Source organism: Mirounga angustirostris, unplaced genomic scaffold (assembly GCF_029215605.1).
Source record: "Mirounga angustirostris isolate CCGP_5_RB_7025 unplaced genomic scaffold, mMirAng1.0.hap1 SCAF_1, whole genome shotgun sequence".
NCBI classification, from domain to species: domain Eukaryota; kingdom Metazoa; phylum Chordata; class Mammalia; order Carnivora; family Phocidae; genus Mirounga; species Mirounga angustirostris.
The window spans coordinates 85,796,562-85,818,333 of NW_026991709.1; the positions used below are offsets into that span (position 1 = coordinate 85,796,562).

General features: G+C 37.5%; 2 protein-coding genes across 2 annotated transcripts in view; one reads left to right on the plus strand and one right to left on the minus strand.

The window, feature by feature from the left end:
* Positions 1-6,156: 6,156 nt before the first annotated feature.
* Positions 6,157-20,575, plus strand: KCNMB3 (potassium calcium-activated channel subfamily M regulatory beta subunit 3). Its single transcript, XM_045903354.3, is given in 4 exon segments — positions 6,157-6,640; positions 10,426-10,577; positions 10,580-10,623; positions 11,799-20,575. Coding segments are annotated over 4 exon segments (843 nt in total). The 5' UTR covers positions 6,157-6,392; the 3' UTR covers positions 12,198-20,575.
* The window catches only part of PIK3CA (phosphatidylinositol-4,5-bisphosphate 3-kinase catalytic subunit alpha), an 87,712-nt gene continuing 83,986 nt past the window's right edge, over positions 18,047-21,772 (minus strand). Inside the window, exon 21 of the mRNA XM_045903352.3 lies at positions 18,047-21,540. Within this exon, the coding sequence (XP_045759308.1) occupies positions 21,270-21,540 (271 nt within the window). The 3' untranslated portion in view covers positions 18,047-21,269. The remainder of the gene's footprint in view (positions 21,541-21,772) is intronic.

Below are 21,772 nucleotides of genomic sequence, written 5' to 3' on the forward strand. Positions count from 1 at the left end.
CATAAAATGAGTTTGAAAGTATTCCCTTCTCTTCAATGTTTTGGAAGAATTTGAGGAGGATAGGTATTAGATCCTTGAATGTGTCGTAGAATTCACCAGTGAAGCCCTCTGGCCCCAGACTTTTGTTTGCTGGGAGGGTTTTGATTGCTGTTTCAATCTCTTTATTAGTAATTGGTCTATTCAGATATTTTATTTCTTTATGATTCAGTCTTGGAAGATTGTCAGTGTTTAAAATTAATCCATTTCTTCTAGGTTGTCCAATTTGATGGCCTCTAATTGCTCATAGTAGTCTCTTATGATCCTTTGTATTTCTGTAGAAACAGTTGTAACTTTTCTTCCATTTCTGATTTCATGTATTGGAGCCTTCTTTTTTTTTTTTTTTGTAGCTAAAAGTTCATCAATTTTGTTTATATTTTCAAAGAGCCAGCTCTTATTTTCATTTATCTTTTTTATTATCTTTTAAAAAATGATTGATTGATTGATTGATGTATTTTATTTATTTATTTTTAAAGATTTTATTTATTTATTTGACAGAGAGAGACACAGCGAGAGAGGGGACACAAGCAGAGGGAGTGGGAGAGGGAGAAGCAGGCCTCCCGCTGAGCATGATGCAGGGCTTGATCCCAGGACCCTGGGATCATGACCTGAGCTGAAGGCAGACTTTTAATGACTGAGCCACCCAGGTGCCCCTATTTAATTTATTTTAGAAAGAGAGAGCACACGTAGTAGGGAAGGGTCAGAGGCAGAGGGAAAGAAATAATCTACAAGTAGATTCCCCGCTGAGCACAGAGCCCAATGCGGGGATGGATCCCAGGACCCTGAGATCATGACCCAAGCCAAAACCAAGAGTCTGCCGCTCAACTGACTGAGCCACCCAGGCGCCCCTACTTTATTGTCTTTTTTGTCTCAATTTTATTCATTTCCACTCTGATCTTTATTATTTCCTTCCTTTTACAACTCTGGGCTTCGTTTGTCCTTCTTTTTCTATTTCCTTTAGGTATAAAATTAAATTGTTTGTTTCTTGTTTCTTGAGGTAGGCTGTATTTGCTATGAACTTCCATCTTAGAACTGCTTTGGCTGCATCCTGTTGATTTTGGGTATGTCTTATTTCTGTTTTCATTTGTCTCTAGGTATTTTTTTTATTTTTCCTTTCATTTATTCTACGATCTAGTAGTTATTCAATAACATGTTGTTTTATCTCCAAGTATTTGTAGTTATTTGTTTTCTTCTTTTATTAAATTCTAATTTCATACCATTGTGGTCAGAAAAGATTCTTGATATGATTTCAATCTTCTTGAATTTATTGAGACTTGTTTTGTGGCTTAACATGTGATCTATCCTAGAGAATGTTCCATGTGCACTTGAGAAGAATGTATATTCTACTGCTTTTGGATGGAATGTTCTATATATGTATCTATTAAGTCCATGTGGTCTAATGTGTGGTGTAAGGCCAGTGTTTCCCTACTGATCTTCTATCTGGATGATCTAGCCATCAATGTAAGTGGGGTATTAAAGTCTTCTTTAAGTTAAGTTAAAGTTAAAGGCTTCTACTGTTATATCATTGCTGCCAATTTCCCCTTTTTAGGTCTATTAATATTTGCCTTGTAAAGTTAAAGGCTTCTACTGTTATATCATTGCTGCCAATTTCCCCTTTTTAGGTCTATTAATATTTGCCTTGGTTTAGCATATGCATTTATAAATGTTGTATCTTCTTACTTGATTGACCCCCTTGTCATTATGTAGTGCTCCTTTCTGTCTTTCATTTAAGTCTTTGTTTTAAAGTTTACTTTGTCTGATATGAGTATAGCTACAACAGCTTTCTTTTTATTTCCATTTGCATGGAATATCTTTTTCTGCTCCCCACTTTCAGTCTGTGTGTGTCCTTACTTTTGAAGTGAGTCTCTTGTAGGCAGTATATAGATGTGCCTTGCTTTTTTTTTTTTAATCCATACAGACACTCTGTATTGATTGGAGAATTTAGTATGTTTACACTTAAATTAATTATTGATAAGTGTGTACTTACTGCCATGCTGGTAATTGTTTTCTGGCTGTTTTTGTAGTTTTTCTCTGTTCCTTTCTTCTTTTTTTTCTCTTCCTTTGTATTTTGATGATTTTCTTTAGTGTTGTGTTTAGATTCCTTCTCTTTTGTGTGTGTGTGTGTGTGTGTGTTTACTATCAGTTTTTGCTTTGTGGTTACTATGAGGTTCACATATAACATCTTATGTATATAAGTCAATTTTTAAAAAGATTTTATTTATTCATTTGACAGACTGAGAGAGAGAGCACAAACAAGGGGAGTGGCAGGCAGAGGGCAAGGGAGAAGCAGGCTCTCTGCTAAGCAGAGAGCCCAATGTGGGGCTCCATCCCAGGACACTGGGATCACGACCGTGGCCAAAGGTAGAGGCTTAACTGACTGAGCCACCTGGGCACCCCTATAACAGTTGATTTTAAGCTGATTGCAACTTTAATTAAATTTGAACACATTCCAGAACTACTTTTTTACTCCCCTCTCCAGAGCTAGTTTATGTTTTTGATGTCACATTTTACATGTTTTTATTTTAAGTATCTCTTAACTAATTATTATAGTTTTAGTTAATTTTACAACTTTATAAGTGGTTAATTCACTACCTTTACTATATATTTACCTGTTCCAGTGAGATTTTTTTATTTTGTATGTTTTCTTGTTATTAATTTGTGCCATTTCTTTTAAGCTTAAAGAAATCCCTGTAACATTTCTTGTAAGACCAGTTTAGGAGTGATGTACTTCTTTAGCTTTTGCTTATGTGGCAAAGTTTTTATCTCGCCTTCAATTCTGAATGATAACCTTGCTGGATAGTATATTCTTGGTTGGAATTTTTTTTCTTTCAACATTTTGACTCCCTCCTGGCTTGCAGTTTCTGCTGCGAAATCTACTGATAGCCTTATGGGGTTTCCCCATGTACATAACAATTTGCTTTTCTCTTGCTGCTTTAAGATTTTCTCTTTACTTTGAACTTTGGACATTTTAATTATAATGTGTCTTGGTGTGGATCTCTTTGGGTTCATCTTACTTGGAACTCTCTGGACTTCCTAGAGCTGGATGTCTGTTTCCTTCCCTAGGGAGGTTTTTAGCTGTTATTTCTTCAAATAACTTTTCTGCCCCATTTTCTCTTTTTTCTCCTTTTGGGACCCCCCTATAATCTGAATGTTACTCTACTTGATGTTGGTCTCTTAAGTTGTCTTCATTTTTTAAAATTCTTTTCTTCTTTTTGCTGCTCTGTCAGGGTGAGTTTTATTGCTTTGTCTTCCAGCTTGCTGATGTGTTCTGTTTCATCCAGTTTGCTGTTGATCCCCTTAAGTATATTCTTCAGTTCTATTATGTTCTTCAGTTCTGTGACTTCTGTTTGGTACTTTCTTTTTTTTTAATTTTTTTTTTTAATTTTATTTATTTTTGAGAGAGAGAGAATGAGAGGGGTGAGGGTCAGAGGGAGAAGCAGACTCCCTGCTGAGCAGGGAGCCTGATGTGGGACTTGATCCCGGGATTCCAGGATCATGACCTGAGCCGAAGGCAGTCGCTTAACCAACTGAGCCACCCAGGCGCCCCCTGTTTGGTACTTTCTTATAATTTCTCTCTCTTTGTTGAAGTTCTCACTGTGTTCACTCATTCTTCTCCTGAATTTGGTGAGCATCTTTATGACCATTACTTTGAATTCTTTATCAGGTAGATTACTCATCTCTTTTTCTGAGGTCTCATCTTGGTTTTTTTTTTTTTTTTTTTTGGAAGGTATTTCTTTGTTTCCTCATTTTGCTTGACTCTGTGTTGGATTCTATGTATTGGGCAAAATAGCTCCTTCTCTCAGTCTTGAAGGAATGGCCTTGGGTAGGTGATGAATCTTCTTGTTCACCCTTTCCCTAGCTCTTGGTTGTCTCTTTGTGGTTGTCTAAACTGCCTGATTTATTCTTTACGTGTCCCAGCTGTTGAGGGTATGTCAAGACCTGTTAGTGTTCCAAGGGGAGGAATTTCATTTAGTACTTAGCTTAAGGCTGATTGGAAGACCCTCAGACTCTCAGGCAGCAGCTGTAAAAGTATGCAAATATATACAGTCCCTTGGGGGCAATTGGAAAACTAGCTGACCTTTAGACTGGGTGATTTAGAGGTGTCTCCTAGATGAGAGTTGCAAAAACTAGGGCTCCAGACAAGTGTATAAGCTCCTTTCTGGGAGGTCTTATTGAGCTATAGCAAGACCAAGAGGGTGTGCAAGGATTGTGTCTGCCTGCCGATGTTCCCTGGGAGTGCCTCTTAGCCTCTAGATGTATGGGAAACCTGAAGCCTGTACTTCAGCCTGAAGCTCCAGGCTAAGTAAATAGGCCTTTTTTACAGGAAGATTGTGTGTTTTTGTCTGCTATCTGTGCATTGCCCTGGGGTGGGGGTGGGAGGTGGCCTGCCAAGAACTCTTTCTAATTGTTACATTCTTGTGGAACTCAGGAACACCAGTGTCTTGGCCACCAGGGTCAGGTGATCAAAGGTTATCCCCTGTGTGGATGCTGTCCATGCACACTGAAATTATGCCAGTTTTGCATATCAACAATTATACTTGGGTTTATTAAATCAATATATTGCAAGTGCCAGAGAGACCTCATAATAAGCCTCTTCATGCATGGATTACATGAGTATCTTACAACCAACCTCCAGGATGACTTACAATATGAAGCAACTGAAGTTCAGTTTCAGAACATGAAGGAAAAGACAGGGTATTGGGTACTGGAAACCTACAAAATATCCAAATCTTACTCCATGGGTAAAACTCTTCTCTTTATCATATTTGTTTATGAATTATAAAATGTACTGCCTCAAATTTCATTAAAAAAGTTGTTTTCCCTGCCCATTCTCTGAGGGTGGAAAGATAGAGGGTGAATAAAATATCAAAGGAGATTAAAAATCCTCAAACCACATCCTTGATTCCCAAAGTAATATTAACCCGGGAGTGCTGCCATCCTCTGAGGCTGGTGCTTCCCACTGCAGCCTCCTAGAACATCGTGGATTTCTTGACATTCCCCTCACTGTCTTTGAATTCTGAAGATGTTGCCAGGGAGAAAAGGAGCTAGGGAAAGGAAGGGGAAGGATGTGGGATAAAGTATAAAATATACGTTTGGAAGAAAACAACTAGCAATTTCCTTTACAAGGTTTTTGCTTGGCTTTAAATTTTAGTAAGCTTTTTATGCAGTTTGATGGTGTCTGAGTTTCTACCATTATAACTGCATTTGTTTGGCTTAAGATTTTGTTAAGACTCTTAAAGTGGAAATACCTCTGGGACTCATATGCCTACTGAGCAAGGAACTGCAAATCAATGACATTGACCACAGGAAGTGGTGGGACTATGGTAACTAGGAGAAGGCATGCCAGTCCATAAGGACAGCCTCTGCTTAGCTTGGCCAGCTGTTCCTAGGCAGGAGCGTGGACCTTATGATTTTTTTCCAAAAGTGATCAGCATTTTTATGAGAAATTTCACAATTTTTAAAGTGTTAGCAACTAATCCCACATTAAAAAAACACACGAGAAGGCCAACAAAACACATCTGTGGGCTGGATGCTGTCCATGGATCACCAGTTAGCAACCTTTGTTTTGGACTTGACTGTTCACTGGACCCCCACTGTGAAATAACTAATCACATCCTTTGTTGGTACAGAGCAGAAAGAGGGAGAGGAGACATGTAGGGTCATTCACACAGAGCTGTGAGGGAACAGAGAGGAGGAGAAGGGGGTGAGGGGAGAGAAGACAGAAGTGAAACCTTCATTATTCTGAATGGACTGGCCATGGGCCACCAAGCCCCATGGTAGATAAGCTGCCTTTCCATAAAAAAGAACAATATAAAAGGACAAGTCAAATCCTACTATTTCTGGATGTTGTTAATTCTGAATCTGAACTTTTTGAGTCATTCTTTACATATGGAACTCATAAAAGAATGTAAAAATTATTTTCAGGGGGAACGTGCAGTATCCCTGACAGATAAGCAAGTTCATAGCACTTATTTACATAACACAAATGAAAACTACTTATAGGTAATTCTTTTCTAGCCCTTGATTAAACAGATCTCTAAAGACTTGCTCGGGCTCCCTGCTCAGTGGGGAGCCTGCTTCTCCATCTCCCTCTGCCCTGCTGCTCCCCCTGCTTGTGCTCTCTCTCTGTCAAATAAATACATAAAATCTTAAAAAAAAATAAAGACTTCCTTACTGTTGCGTTATATGTAAAAATATTATGTTAATTATATTTTATAACACATAATTTTAGCTTGTTTAGGTGGGCTTTTAATCAAGCTCTGAACATGGGATTTCATTGTGTTGTTCTGAACCTGATCACAACCCTCAGGTGGACGGCAAATGGGATCATCCTTCCACCCACCAGGAGTTGGTAAATGTTCCCATTTCTCTATGAGCTTATTGAAATCTCTTCTTCCTACTTCCTCCAAAGGACAGCCTTTTCTGCCTCAGGGAGGAATAGAAATATAGACCACAATGATGGAGACCTCCCAGATGTGCACAAGAAGCTGCCCTTCAGCGCTGGAGAGGACCGAGCCATGCTGCTAGGGTTTGCAATGATGGGCTTCTCTGTCCTCATGTTCTTCTTGTTTGGAATCACCATCCTAAAGCCTTTCTTGCTCAGGTAAGAAGCAGAGAAAGGAGACCCAGAATTTTCAGTTCAGATCAGACCAAGCACAAAGGTAGAGAAGAGGCTGGCTTTGGCTTCTTCAGCCGTCCTGATCATTGTCTAAGGGAAAATAGAATCACCTGTTTGTCTCTCAGTGCGGGCAGGAAGCGGGGTAAGAAAGCGAAGATATTCCTTGGCCACTCCCCCTCTTCAATCTGAAAAATACTTTCAACAACTAATCCATACATTCGATATGCGTGTAGGTAATAAATTCTTCCTTTAACAAGCAGATATCAGGGGCGCCTGGATGGCTCAGTCGGTTGAGCGTCTACCTTCGGCTCAGGTCATGATCCCAGAGTCCTGGGATCAAGCCCCACATTGGGCTCCCTGCTCAGTGGGGAGTCTGCTTCTCCCTCTCCCTCTGCCTGCCACTCCCCTGCTTGTGCTCATGCTTTGTCTCTCCATCAAATAAATAAATAAAATCTTTAAAAAATCCAAACAAGCAGATATCACAGGGAATAGTTAATTTAAGTCTTTTACATGAGCACAACAAAAGTTATTTGAGTTTTTTGAGTTTGACAATGTCTAGCACATAGTAGTTGCTCAATAAATATTAGTTTCCTTCCTTTTGTTTTAATTGGTTTCCTTATTAAATACATCTAATAACAATTATCATTTATCAATCATATACTATATGCCAAAATATACTATATTTTATCCTATTTAAGTCTATAGCAAACCTATGATGGTACCATTATCATTTTAATTTTCCTTTTATAAATAAGAAAGCTGAGACTCAGAAAGGCCAAGTAACTTGCCCAAGTTCACCTAGCCAGTAAAGAACTTGCCTGTCATTTTGTATAAGACTCCTAGCCTCCTAATACTTAAATGAAGTTTGCAGCAATAGGGAAGATGGGAGATTTCATTAGGGCAGGGGAGGAGCTGTATAATTTTGGAGGATGGCTTACACAACATGGGGTACTTTGAGGGAGGGCAGTACTGCATAGGGGTAAAGCAAGGGACACTTTCCCTTTGGTTAGCCAAAGAATGATAGAAAGTTTGGAGAATGGGGAGAGGGAGGCCTAGGAGTTCAGTGAAGAAAAAGGGTCATAGGATAGGAAGTGGGTGGCCTGCTTTTGTTACTTATCTGATTCATCTCCTGCCATTCCTAAGTTACATTATTAGGGCAATAATGTGTAGGTCTCCATCGCTAGAGCACATAGCGCCACTATTAGAAGTGCCCAGGAGATTTTTCCCTCTGCTATTAGCACTGGGAGAATATGTTCTTCTGATCAACCAGCTTTTATTCAGTGGACACCAGGAATCTTCTATGTAGTTGTATTTCCTTCATTGCTTTGGCTGCTAGGAAGCTCAGAGCCAAATTTGTGGCCCAGTTCTCATAACTTATGGTCTGCAGGATACATGATTGTACCTCACTCTTGATTTCTAGCTTTCTACTTCCCTTTCCTATTACTCCATCATATATATATATGAGGGGAGATCTGTATCTATATCTACCTATCTGTCTAGCTACATTACACATATCTATGTAAACTGAATAAAGTGTGTGCGTGCACACACACACACACACACTTGTGTGCAGGTCCAGGTCAGATTATTTTTAAAATGTGATAATTTGGGAGATGGTTCAAGGATACCTTCCACAACCTGATGCCAAACTGTGGCTTATATTTACATTTTACTTTCCTAAGCATTTCTGGAAATTGTTTGCTTAAAGTAATTAAGCGGATGCTTAAGAGTGATGCGTTCTCCTCTGTCTCTTGCCTTGTGATCTTGTGGCACCTCACAGACTGGTTTTGCTCCACAGAAGATGACCTGGATAGCTCGTACCTTTCCCCACTCCCTTAGACTCTCATCTCTCAATCCAATGATGGACTTTGCCTGCTTGTAGACGCAGACACACAGTGTTATTGAAAGAACACGCTCATGTTTTCAGCTCTAAATACATCCCTGGTTCTACTGGAGAGACCAGGCCTGGTCCTTGTGCATGGAAATTCAGAGAGCTTAAGTTCTAACACAGATAAACAGGCAACTCTGAAGTATGATTTTAAGATACTTAGTCTAAATAAGTAAAGAATTTAATTTTGTGAAAAAGCAAGCTAGTGTTAAACCTGTGAAAAGAACCTTATTTTCCATATTTGTATTCTCACTCGCCCAATATTTTGTTCTTCTTAGGCTCCATCCAGCGGTTTTTTTATGCCCCGGCCCTGAGATTATTTTAAACAGCACCGTCTCCCAAGTTTATTAAAGAAAATCCTTACTCATGAACAAAGATCTCAATGGGAGTGCAGTGTGAACCTAGTTTCAATGAGGGTTTTCAAACATTGACTTTAGAATTTGCTAATCTCACTTCTTGTGTTTAAGTCACCAGGAAATAAACACAGGGACCCACCTACATGTATGAGGGTGCATGAGGGGCTGGTCCTGTACATTCAATCAAGCATTTCCTCTCACGTTCATTTACTCTTAGATTTGTCCTCTAATCATTTCATACATATCTGTCTTTTCAACACCACCACAAAATCGTCATGGGCAGGAATTTTGTCTACCACTTCTCATAGCACCTAGAACATTCCGTGTGTGTAGTACATGTGCAAATTCTCAAAGGAACGTTTTCCAAGTAAAACTTAATTCAGTGTAACTTATTGAGCCTCTACTATGTGGGAGGCATGGTGCTTCATGCTTTGAGCAACATAAAGATGAATAGGATGTATCCCCTAACCTCAAGGAACTTACTGATAGTAAAAACATAGTAAGCTTTTTTTTTTTTAAGATTTTATTTATTTGACAGAGAGAGACACAGTGAGAGAGGGAACACAAGCAGAGGGAGTGGGAGAGGGAGAAGCAGGCTTCCCACTGAGCAGGGAGTCCGATGTGGGGCTCAATCCCGGGACCCTGGGATCATGACCTGAGCTGAAGGCAGTCACTTAACGACTGAGCCACCCAGGTGCCCCAAAACATAGTAAACTTTTGAATGAGACATTCCTTCTATGATTTCTATTTGCTCTTTGGAAGTAGAGAGAGTATATGGAATTGTACATTGTTACTAAGCTATATTGACCAAGGGCCACAATGACTGTGGTTGGACCCCTTCCAAAGGCACATTTCTATCAGGACAATCTTGAGATGATGAGGCATGAAAGAGGATGAGATTTCTGAGTATGTGGTTACAGTAATATCTGTCAAAGCATGGCTTGCCAAATACCTGCATCTTAAATACAGCTAAATATAGATTCTTGGGCTTCAACTCAAATCAACTGAACCCAAATCCCTAGGAGTGAAGCCATAGAATCCACAAATTCTTCACTCTAACAAACTTGCTCAGGTGATTCTGAAGTTTGAAAACCATTGATCCAAAGGTTGGTGCATTGAGAAATATGCCAAGAGGGTCATAATTGAGATGAAATTTAGCAATTTGCTGTTTATCCCCTTTCTCAATGTTCTCCATGTTCCCTAACCCTTATGTACCTTCTGTAATGGTTCTACATTACCTTGAAATAGACAAATGCCTTGGGTTATCACATTAGAAATATAAAACTAGGGGCCCCTGAGTGGCTCAGTTGGTTGAGCATTTGACTTTGGATTCGGCTCAGATCATCATCTTGGGGTCTTGAGATGGAGCCCTGTATTAAGTTCTGCTCTGGGCATGGAGTCGGCTTGAGATTCTCTCTCCCCCTCTCCCTTTGCCCCTCTCTCCACTTGCTCTCTCTCTCTCTTAAAAAAAGAAATATAAAACTAAATTTATAGAGGGTGAAGATAATTTTTTTTTCCAACTGAAGCACTCAGAGAGAAGAATCAAACTGCACTATCATCCACACTCATATCATGGATGACTGGATAGACTGTGCTTTCACCTGTGGTGTGGACTGCCGAGGCCAGGGCAAGTACCCATGTCTTCAGGTGTTTGTGAACCTCACGCATTCAGGTCAGAAACTCTCCTACATTATAATGAAGAAGCTGTCCAGATAAACTCCAAGGTAATGTAAAGTTCATGTAATTAAAGAGTTCTAATTATAGCCTTCCTTCCATGCCAGACTGTCCCCAGCGGAGTGCAGTCCCCAGGACCATCTCTGGGGATAAAGCTGTTTCCCTCCAGTGAACGCCTCTATGGTGGTCTAATCAGGATAAAGGAAGCTAAAAGCATTCTTGAGGAAAAAATGGGGTATATAGAATGGAAAGGAATTATTCCAATTTCACAAACTGGTGTCTAGAATTTACAGGCTGAGCCAGTGAACAGAGTCATTTGTGGGCAGTCTTACTTTTGGAGGTCCCACTCTCCATCGTATCAAAAATGTTAAAATGTACTCACAACCCACCTTAAATCAAGTAAACAATTTTTCTTATCAAAGAAATTTAAAGAATTATTATAATTTTGATTTTAATAGGTTATTAAATTGGTTCATATGTTTTTAGTGTATATTTACACCTAACTATGAAAATTAGGTTGTATTAGATTAGTTGACATGCTATACTTTGTTGTCTTTACTTAGGCACTAATCCATCTGATGATTTCTCTTTTCTGTTTTGGATGCAATAATTTTTAAGGTCTCAAACATTTCTGTAGGCCCTAAGCCCAGTGCTATGGATGCCTAGTGGATATGCTGAAAAACCTCAAGCTTTTTTGGAAAAAAAAAAAAAAATCACCAGCTGACAGATCCCTTCACTGGTTCTGCCTTCCAGGAACCAAAACCTATGTAGGACCCCTCTCTGTGGGCCTAGGGCAGAAGTCACAACATGCTACCCTTTAGGGAAAGATTTTACTATGGGAAATCAAGACAACTAGGCTAGAGGCATTCATAGGTGTTGAAAGCACATGGTGAGTTCAATAGATATTTGTTGAATGGACAAAGACCGAGTGCCTGTATGTGGAGGGAGCATGGTCCTTATGAAGCTGGTCACTGCCTCTTCAGCAATGTCTGTATTTTAAAGAATTCCTTCCCACATTTCTGCTTAGTGCCTGGAAATGGCCATTTCACTTGGTGCCCTCCTGCCCACCCTTCCCTATGAGCTCTGCAACAGGTTTCATCACCTTCTGAGATTGAAACTCTCCACGAATAGCTTCAGTTTGAAGCTCTTTGAGAATTAAAACTGTTGTTTAAATGCTTGGTTTGGGGACAGTGTCCTCATCTTTCTTCCTCCTCCATATTCCTAGTGCTTTTACACACCCAAAGGCCACCAAGACAGGAGTGACTTGCTCAACAGTGCTCTGGACATAAAGGAATTCTTCGATCACAAAAATGGGACACCCTTTTCATGTTTCTACAGTCCAGAGAGCCAATTTGAAGATGTCATTCTCATAAAAAAGTACGACCAAATGTTTATCTTCTACTGTTTATTCTGGCCAGCGCTGACTCTGCTAGGTGGTGCCCTGATTGTTGGCATGGTGAGATTAACACAGTACCTGTCTCTACTGTGTGAGAAATATAGCACTGCACACAGAGATGAGGTAGGTGGCAAAGTACCTTATATGGAACAGCATCGATTCAAACTGTGGAGTGTGGGGAGGAGCCAAGAAAGGGGCAGAGAAATCTCACGATGGTGGCCAGATTAATTGAGCACTTTTGGCCTTCGGATGCTTGGCAATTTTTGCGCCTGAGGACCTAATGGTGCCTGCTTGCAGACTAACCATGTAGAGGCAATTCAAATTAAGTATGATATTTCACATGGGAAACAACATTTTTAAAAAGCCTCATTATGTATTCCATCTATTCTATAAATACACACAAACTTTTCCTCTACCCCACATTTCTTTCCACGTGAGCCAAAGCAGCACTTTTGTTCCTTCATGGCAACATGGGCTCCAGGTAGCTGTGCTTGATCTAATTTCGGCTCTCGTGGAACCCGTCGGTGTGGAGTACATGATGAGGGAATCTACCTACTACTGACCACTGAACAACCAGCCTCGCTGTCGGCAACAGAGTTCACATCAAAGTATTTCTCAAAACAATCTTGGTGAAGAGCAAGTCATTCACTGTTCGGAAGAGAATAATCTGATAACTTCAAAAAAATGTGGGCCTACCATTCTACCTCCCCATTCATGATAAAGGAAGAAAGCAGCTGCCTAGCAAATTCGCTAAGTTTAGAGCTATTCATACTTAACCTTGCCATGTACCATGTAATTTTGCTTTCAGCCACATTTTTCTAGTTAATTACGCTTTCCATAAGCTCATTTTATTCTTTGTGCACATTCTGGTGGGAGTGGGAGAGACGGCCAGAAATGTGAAGCGGGGAGAGGCTGTACTGGATGGAATTTAACATTCATGTCAGATGATCCGCATTGTAGACAAGTCCCACGTGGATAGTCAGCAAATGTCCATACTTTAATTAATGACTCAACGTGGTTATTAACTAATGAATGTCACAAGGCTCTCCCAACAAGTGCTTTCCAGAGTAAGCTGAATAGGAGCTGAAAACAGAGTTTGTTCTGAAAACCTATGTGCCTTAAAGTATCTTTAAATTTTACTACAAAGTCATACATCACGGACAATAGAAAGAATGAGACTTTTGAAGCAACTTTTATATGCAGATGTAATCAAAACAGAAATTTTGCTTCTAAGTCAATTATTATGCCTTTCCGCAGTGAATTTCAAGTCACAAATGACTAAATAGACTGGATAATTAGAGCAATATTGACTTGACAAGTAATGAACAATTTTGGTGCTTTCTCCTCTTTCGAGTGTGGAATGGTAGAAAAAAACATGTGTCTCAGAGAATTTTATGTGAATTCGTAGGCCATAATTACACCTTTTCAGGTATGTATCCTTGGGCAATTCAGCTGAACCGAAATGAAGGTTCACGCCTTTCTCTTCTCATTTAGAAAATGAGGATAATCTCTTCCTTCATGGGGTTAAGGAATAAACAAGGTAGAGTATGTAAAACACCTCGCTCAATTTCTGGCATCTAGTGAAAGTGCTCAAAAATGTTAGTAGATAAAAAATTGTTTGCTAAGTTTCAATATTCAGCCAGCCTTATCCCTCTTTTGGGTATATACCCAAAGGAAATGAAATCAGTACCTCCAAGAGATAATCTGCGCTCCCCAGTTCAGTGGAGCATCATTGACAATAGCCAAGATATGTGTCCATCAACAGATGAATAAATTGTGATCTTACACACACACACTGAACACACATATACATGAGGTATGTATTTACATACAATGGAATATTATTCAGACTTAAAAAAGGAGATCCTGCCATTTGCAATGACATGGACAAACCCAGAGGGCATTATGTTAAGTCAGACACAGAAAGGGAAAAAACCTGCATTTCCCTTATATGTGGAATCCAAAAATGTCAAATACATAGAAGCAGAGTAGGATACACATAGAATAGGATGGTGATTACTGGGCGTTGGGGAAATGGGGAGATGTTAATTAAAGTGTACAAACTCTGTTATAAGATGAGTAAGTCTAGAGATCTCATGTACAGCATGAAGACGATGGCAAGAATACTATCTTGAGTACTGGAACTTTGCTACAAAAGTAGATTTCAGGTGGTCTCATCACACAGATATACACACACAAAAGGTAACTAGGTGAGGAGATGATACATTGATTAGCTTGACTATAATTATTCACTATACATGAATATCAAATCATACTGTACACCTTAAATATATACAATTCTTATTAAAAAATAAAATTCAGTCAGCCTTGGTACCTTTCATTGAACAGCTGGTTAAAATGGCTAGTGTAGGGAGCTGGAGAAGAGGATTCCTTCCCACCTTCTCTTGACTAAATATAATATACATTTAAGGTCCAGAACATGCTGTTTAAGAGGTTGTGGTAAATTATTTTGTATACCAAAGACTTTCCTGAAATAAAATAGATGTATGCATACATATTTTAAATCATTTTGCAAATTGAGAGTCTATAGATTACTTAAGGGCACGTCTTAGTCCATTTCTTAGTTTGATACGCATCTAACAACGTGCAATTCTTGGGATTTTTCTCCTAACAAATTCAAAATCACTGATTTAAAACCTAAAAAGTGGAAGTGTGAAACCTGAAATGTTTCAATTACTACAGTTTTCCACTCACAGAGTGCGGCTACTTGGTTCATCTCCTAATCTCATCTCAGGAAAGAGAGACATTATGCTTGGAGAACAAAGTCAATTTAGAACAATGTTAATTCAAAGTCATGCAAACCATTTGGCAAAGAAACAAAATTTAAGCTATTACTTGCTGTTAATTGCTTAGAAGTACAAAGTATCAATGTCCACATGTGTTACTGGTTCAAGAAAAGCCCAGACTCCCCTTTTGCAAAGTTTATGATAACTGAAAGCAAAACCAGTTTGCTTCTAGCCTAACCTCACTTATAGGTTCTGGTCTTTAACTGACTTCTGTCTGCATATAGACAAACACATTCATACGTTTATGTGTATACATGTATTTTTGCTTGAAATACAAACACGTAATTCCTTATACTTAAAGGAAGTTAAAATTCAAACAGATATTTCTCTCAATATTCATCACTTTACTGGGGCAGAAAAATTGGCTTTTAAGGCATAATAGTTTCAGGTTTTTAATCAACTATTCTTAGTCATTATTGGTAAGAACTCAAGTTCAGCTAAATTCTGATTATTAGCAACACCGGTTTGCTTTTAAGTATTCAAAAAAAGGCAAAATATAATTATCACTTTTTTTTTGTTGTTGTTTAAAATACATAGTACACTAAGGATTGTTTGGACACAAGTCATTTTTTTCTTTTTCTTTTTTTAATAAACAGCGTGAGGTTACAGACTGCAAAGTTAAAAGAAAAGCAGACATTGACAGTTTCTGATGAGCACAAACAGTAAGTGCAGTCACAGGCCAAACTTCTTGCTAGGAACAGCAAGACTGGGAAGCGGTCTTAAATTTAGTGACACTGTATTATTCTATATTCTCAGTACAATAACACATGCATCTTGCTGTGTCAAATACTTTCGGGGCCATCATTAAAAGAACATTTTTAAAAACATTTTTCTCCTAACGAATGCATTATACCATAGGACTTCAATTCATAGAATGACAAAATATAGAGAAACAGATTTGCTACAATAAAAGGGGCCAAAAAAGGGTGGTGGGGGCTTCTTCTGGAAGCTTCCAAAGTCAACATTTGATGTGTTAGTAGTCTTCTTTTGGTAGGGCCACATTCTCCAAGATATTAAAAGTGTTAGGTTCCAAAAGGATATATTCTTTTAGATTTTATTCAACCCAATTAAGCCCGAGGACTAAGTCACATTGAAATTATTAATTGTATTTGAAACTTAAGTTCCATAGCCAAAAACATTTCTAGAAACCACATGAAGTCCAAGCCCTCCAACCACTCTTTGGAACAAAAATTAAAACAGATAAGGGGCTTTTTCTTATGAAATTGATAGATCATGACACATTTGGAAATTCATACTAGAATTAAGAAGTTTAGTCTTATTAAAGATATTTTGAGAAAATATAAAACAATGAAAGTTTTCTGCCTCCTTGCTTACTCAGAAGGAGGAACAAAAGTAAGAATCACCTAAAAATATACATGGCTCTTAGCATAACCACAAAATTATTGTAGTGACAGATTAAATAAGGTTTCAGATAGATTTATAGACTTAACTGGCTTACAAAATGCATTAAAAAAAAAACCTTTCCATACTTACCAACGTGAAGAATGGAGTCTACTGCTGGTAGTGAAAATCAGTTACCTAAACTACACTAAACGTACAATGGACTGATTCCCACCCACCACCCCCAACCGCCCCCAACCCTCTACTAAAACTCATATGTAGTTGTGTAAAAATTAAGTCAGAAAATTTCCTTATGGCTCATAACTGTCACTTTATGCTAACTAGCATGGCTGTAATATTAACATGTCTAAAACTAAGGAAAAAGAATGGCGCTTCATGAATAAAAAGGAAGTGTGAAACCTTAATCAAGTGGAATACTCGGATGAAATAAGCTTATTTAAAAACTAACATCCCAACTTGGGAAACTCCTAATAAATTCTAAACACTTTTGAACTTTAGAACCTGATGTTTACACCTTTTATAAAAGATGCCTCTTGACCAGGGCTAGCAAGCAGTGTGTACACAAATAGAAATGTTCGCAAATATACACACACTAATTTCACTAATAATAAAGAAAAGAGAACACAACTAATTTCGAATGCCGAATTCAAGAACCTAGTACCATAAGCCTCCTGGAGCTACAGCCTTTTCCGTGGCTGGAGCAAGGATTAAATTTTAACTGAAAATTTTTCTCAAGTCTCCAATGCCATTAAAAATAAGGCATGCCAACTCTGACTTTTTATACGTCTCAACTACAGTGCTCTGGAAATTTCTGTAACGTAAGAGCCTGAAGCACTGAATTGTGACTCATTTATTTATTTTTTCTTATTAACCTTCTGAGGTAGAGTTACCAATCCAATTTTATCAGGACTGTAGTTATCTTGAGCTAAACCCCATAATCTTTTCAGAAAGTGAAAGTAGCTTTTGAGAGAAAAGAAAAAAAGGCTTCCCAGGCCATGGCACATAAAATACACTTATAATTTTAATGTAATAATTAAAAAATAAAAATGGTTTGTGTTTATATTTTAAAAAACAGCCCAGCTGTATTACTCTGTCACCAAGAATTGTTATCTAAAGATCCCGTCAGTGCTGAGTTTTATAGTTCAGCCTTCACAATCCCATCCCTGATGAAGAGTTAGTTCCCTCATGGTATGCACAATATACTCACAACATTCGGCCTTCTCTTAGAAGGCTCCATCTAAGGCTTCCTTTAGAAGTGCCCCTTCTGAGCAGGATGGATATGAAGAATGTGATTCATTCAAACAACTCCTCCCTGTTCTGTTCCCTCCTTCAACATTCCCCTCTTCTCAAAAACATCTGAAGTATGAAGTTGTTTTTAAATAGTAGAAGCACCACAATCCATTAACACCACATATGGTCTTTAAACTGAAATATTTTAGGGATGTCTTGGACATCAAAATTGATTTTTAAGGTGGATTCTGAGTGTGTGGGTCCAGCCCAGGTCTGCAGTTTGTGCAGACACAGAAACAAAAGAAAGTTAAAACATTCAGAAAAAGTTAACCTGTTAGCTGGCTTTAAAATAATGCTGGAAATCCAATTTTTTCAAAGAGTTGGCAAGCATGGGCTATTGGTCAGAATATGAATTACATGGATTTACAAAATCATTAAGAAACAAATCCAAGTTTATGTGCTGTGAAATTTCCATGGTTCCTTTAAAATAGATAGGCTGCTCGTAATTTTTTTTATGTTAAATCTCTCAATTTTTGATGGAAAAAGAATACAGATGGACTGTGTTTTACCTATGTGAAAATCACCAATCCACTGAAAATAAAATCCAAGAGGGTATATACATTCTAATCAAGTCATTGATTATTTTCCTGATTAATAAGAACTACACTTTACACAAAATACTTTATCAGCAGCTGTTTTCATCAAAAAAACCAATATTCAGTTTCACAGTTGAAAAAATTACACATTAAAATATTTTACAATTCATTGTATATTCACCAGGTTCCCATTTCCTAAAGGGCTTGTAATATAAAGCAGATTAGAAGGGAAAACCTCAAAGTTGATTCCTTTGACACTGAGTTTTACAGAGGACACTAAGAACCACAGAAAGCTTAGGTTCTATCATAAAATAGTGACCAAATTCCATTCTTCTTTAAAAAATCCAATTAGAAACATCTTTTTTAAAAACCAAATTCTACAATATGATTAACAGATTTCAAATTAACAGCAGTCTAAAAATCTTCAAAAGAAATGATTTTGTTGTATACTGAGAATATGATAAAAAGTTAAAACATGATTTTCAGATTATACCTTAGTAGAATGTGTTTAAAATTAGGTTTTATTTTCTTTAAACCTGCTTGGTTTTTCTTTTTTTCCTCCAAAATAGTCATTGAAGGAACTATTTCTCAAGTGACCAAATGAAACCGTAAAGTCAAGTTAGTTATACCACATTCAATGATAAAGATGGTTGGCCACAGGAACTGACCAATCCATGGAAGTGAAAGGACACTGAAGTACCTGGAAACAGCTTGCCACTGACTTGACAGCCTAGTCACCCCATGTAGCATTCAATTTTTGATTCTTTGCCTTCTGAGCACTACCTGAGCCTTTTTTCTTATTTTTAATGTTGTTTGCTTAAACTCTGCTTGGATTCATTTAAAATTTGCTTTGCTTTTAGCTATATCACTTAATCTACATTCTTTGTAAAATTTGTCTACACCTCTTCAAATAGAATTAACTTGGTTGTAATAACTGTTGAAAATAAATGTAAAAGAAGAAATAAGCTATGGGGCTGTGTTTTAATCGTGGAGAGGTCCCAGGGGAAGAGGACTAGCTGGACTGATGTGAGACATGCAAAAATCATGTAAATTTTGTGCAAGGAAGCTCAAAGCTTTTTTGGCACTTGGGTAAATGCTGTTCTCTCTTAAATTCTTCAGTTTCCACCATCAGAGTTTCAGATTTGTACCATTTCATTAAGTTTTCCTGTAATTAATCCCTGATATAGAAAAGACTGGGATGTTAGTATGTATTAACTGAATATATCTAAAAGGCACAAAATGTTAAAGAAGTTTTAATAAGTTATGAAATCTACATCTGCAAAAGAATCTATTTGGCTTCCTGCTTAAAATGGGAGTTTAAATTCTTCTTAACTATTCCAAGACAGTTTACAGAAATAAGTTCCCCTAATCTTCGAATTTATTTTTTTTGTTGGCAATACTATATACATGCTTTAGTACCTAAGTCTCCAATAATTAGGCCCTTTAAGGGCTCTAAAATAGCCAAATATTAAGAGTATTTGTATTAGAGTCCCTTGTTTACTATTCAAGACTTCTATTATAGGTAACTGATTTCATAAATGAATATAGTTTAAGTGATGCTGTTTTACTAGAGTATATAATGTGCACTTTTTATAGAGTTTTGTATTCCAATAATATGCCTAATCTAGAAAACTGTCAGTAAATTATTGCACTTTTTCTGGTGTGGCACCTGGACATTTGCTAAAGCTATTTCCTAGGGCATTAATCATCCATTTCAAATACTGAATAAAATATGAGATTCTAGAGTGGTGATTAGCATTAGCCCCTACACCTTCAGTTAATGTTTTCCAAAGTGTTTAAGAATGTATCCTGCACTCAAATGCAATTTAATAAAGTTGGACAGTGAGCCCTAATAGCTTGGAAATGGGACATGATCTTAAAATGGTTTAAGGTCCTACTTTTATTATCCAGATATTGCATAAATAGCCTAAAAAGGTAAAAAGTTCATGGTTTCTATTCCCCCATATTATAAAGTATTATTCATGAGCATACCTTGGTAGAGGGGTTGAAGCAATCAGGAAGATACTCTATATTGTGTTAATTTTGGTAACTAGTTTCCTGACTGAGGCATTATCGACTATAAAAGAAGATGGAAAATGGGGGAGTCATATGAAAACAGAAAGAAATAAAACTAAAGAGGATGAACTTTAATCTGTTTTCCTTATGCAGTTATACACTTGTCACTGGTATAAATGGGATAGTGCCTGAGCCTCACCCACAGACCAAGAGGAAAGCTGACCATGCTGCTACGAACAATAAAAAATTTGGGGTGCAAACAATGCATGACTATGGGACAGATCATGTAAATAAAGAATATATATTAATGATAGTTTCTATAATATAAATAGCCTTTAATAAAAAAAATAATCTTTTTTAATAACATTAATACTCACTTCTATTTTCTGGAAACATGCATGAAAAATGTATTCAATTCAATTGCAAAAGGAGAAAAAAAAATCATCCTACGGTGAATACTGTACAATTCTGGAGCAAGAACTAGTCCTGCTCATTCTTTCTCTCTGATGATTATTGTACTTTGTGGGAGCCCAGAATTTCCCTGGGAAATAAGAATCAGATTCTTGTAAATACTGTCCAGAAAAAAACCCAAAAACACCACCTTATAACAGGTCTCATTTGTGACTGCTTCCAAAACTTTGCAGATAAGACCCCAAATCATCAAAAGGTTTGATTTATTAAAAAGGAAAAGTCTCTGGTGAAATCTCAAGAGTCCCTTCCACCCCAAACATTTTTTCTTCATTAAACAAGGAGTCAAAAAACCCACTTCAAACTATAAATTGAACAGCAATGGAAAAATAAGAAATCTTCATTATTTTCTAATCTCAATGTAATTTAACACCAAACTTCAGTTTCCTTGGACCTAATGCCATAATAGACTTTGTTGTGTCCACAATTTCAAAACATAGAACATTTGCAAGACAAAAAAAGAACATCATTCTTTTTCCTTCTCCATCATTTCTATATATTTTGGGGTTTTTTTGTTTTGTTTTCTTTTTTAAAAAAAGATACAAACAATCTTCAAAGTTTACCTTTTTGGACTTAAGGCATAACATGAAATTGCGCATTATTCTAAAGCTTAATTTTGAAATGAACTAGTTTAGTGCTCTCAAACCCTGTTTGCGTTTACATTATTTAAATTATATAGTATTTTATTTCTGTTCTTGTGTAAATTCTAATGCTGTTCACGGATTGTGCAATTCCTATGCAATCAGTCTTTGCCTGTTGACAGTTATTAACAGTGCAGTATAGAATCCAGATAATGAGCTTTCGGTTTCTCAGTTATCATTTCAGTTCAAAGCATGCTGCTTAATTGTGTGGAAGATCCAATCCATTTTTGTTGTCCAGCCACCATGATGTGCATCATTCATTTGTTTCATGAAATATTCCAAAGCCTCTTGTTCAGTTTTATCTAAAGCTAGGGTCTTTCGAATGTATGCAATATCATCAAAAGATTGTAGTTCTGGCATTCCAGAGCCAAGCATCATTGAGAAAAGATTTATGAAGAGATTGGCATGCTGCCGAATAGCTAGATAAGCCTTGTAACACATCTCCTGAAACCTATAAGTAATAAGAATAGTTTGATCAGTATGGAGCAAATGGGGTTCATACCTTGAGGTCTCTGCTCAAATGTCACATCATTAGAGAGGTCTTCTTGGGCAAACGTATAAGAAACAGCCTTGCTCTCCCATTCCCCTTACCAACACTTTCTGTTTTCTTTACCCCACACTAGAATGTAAACTCCGTTAGTCCATAAGGATTCCGTTTACTGCTTTATCACCAGCACCTTAGG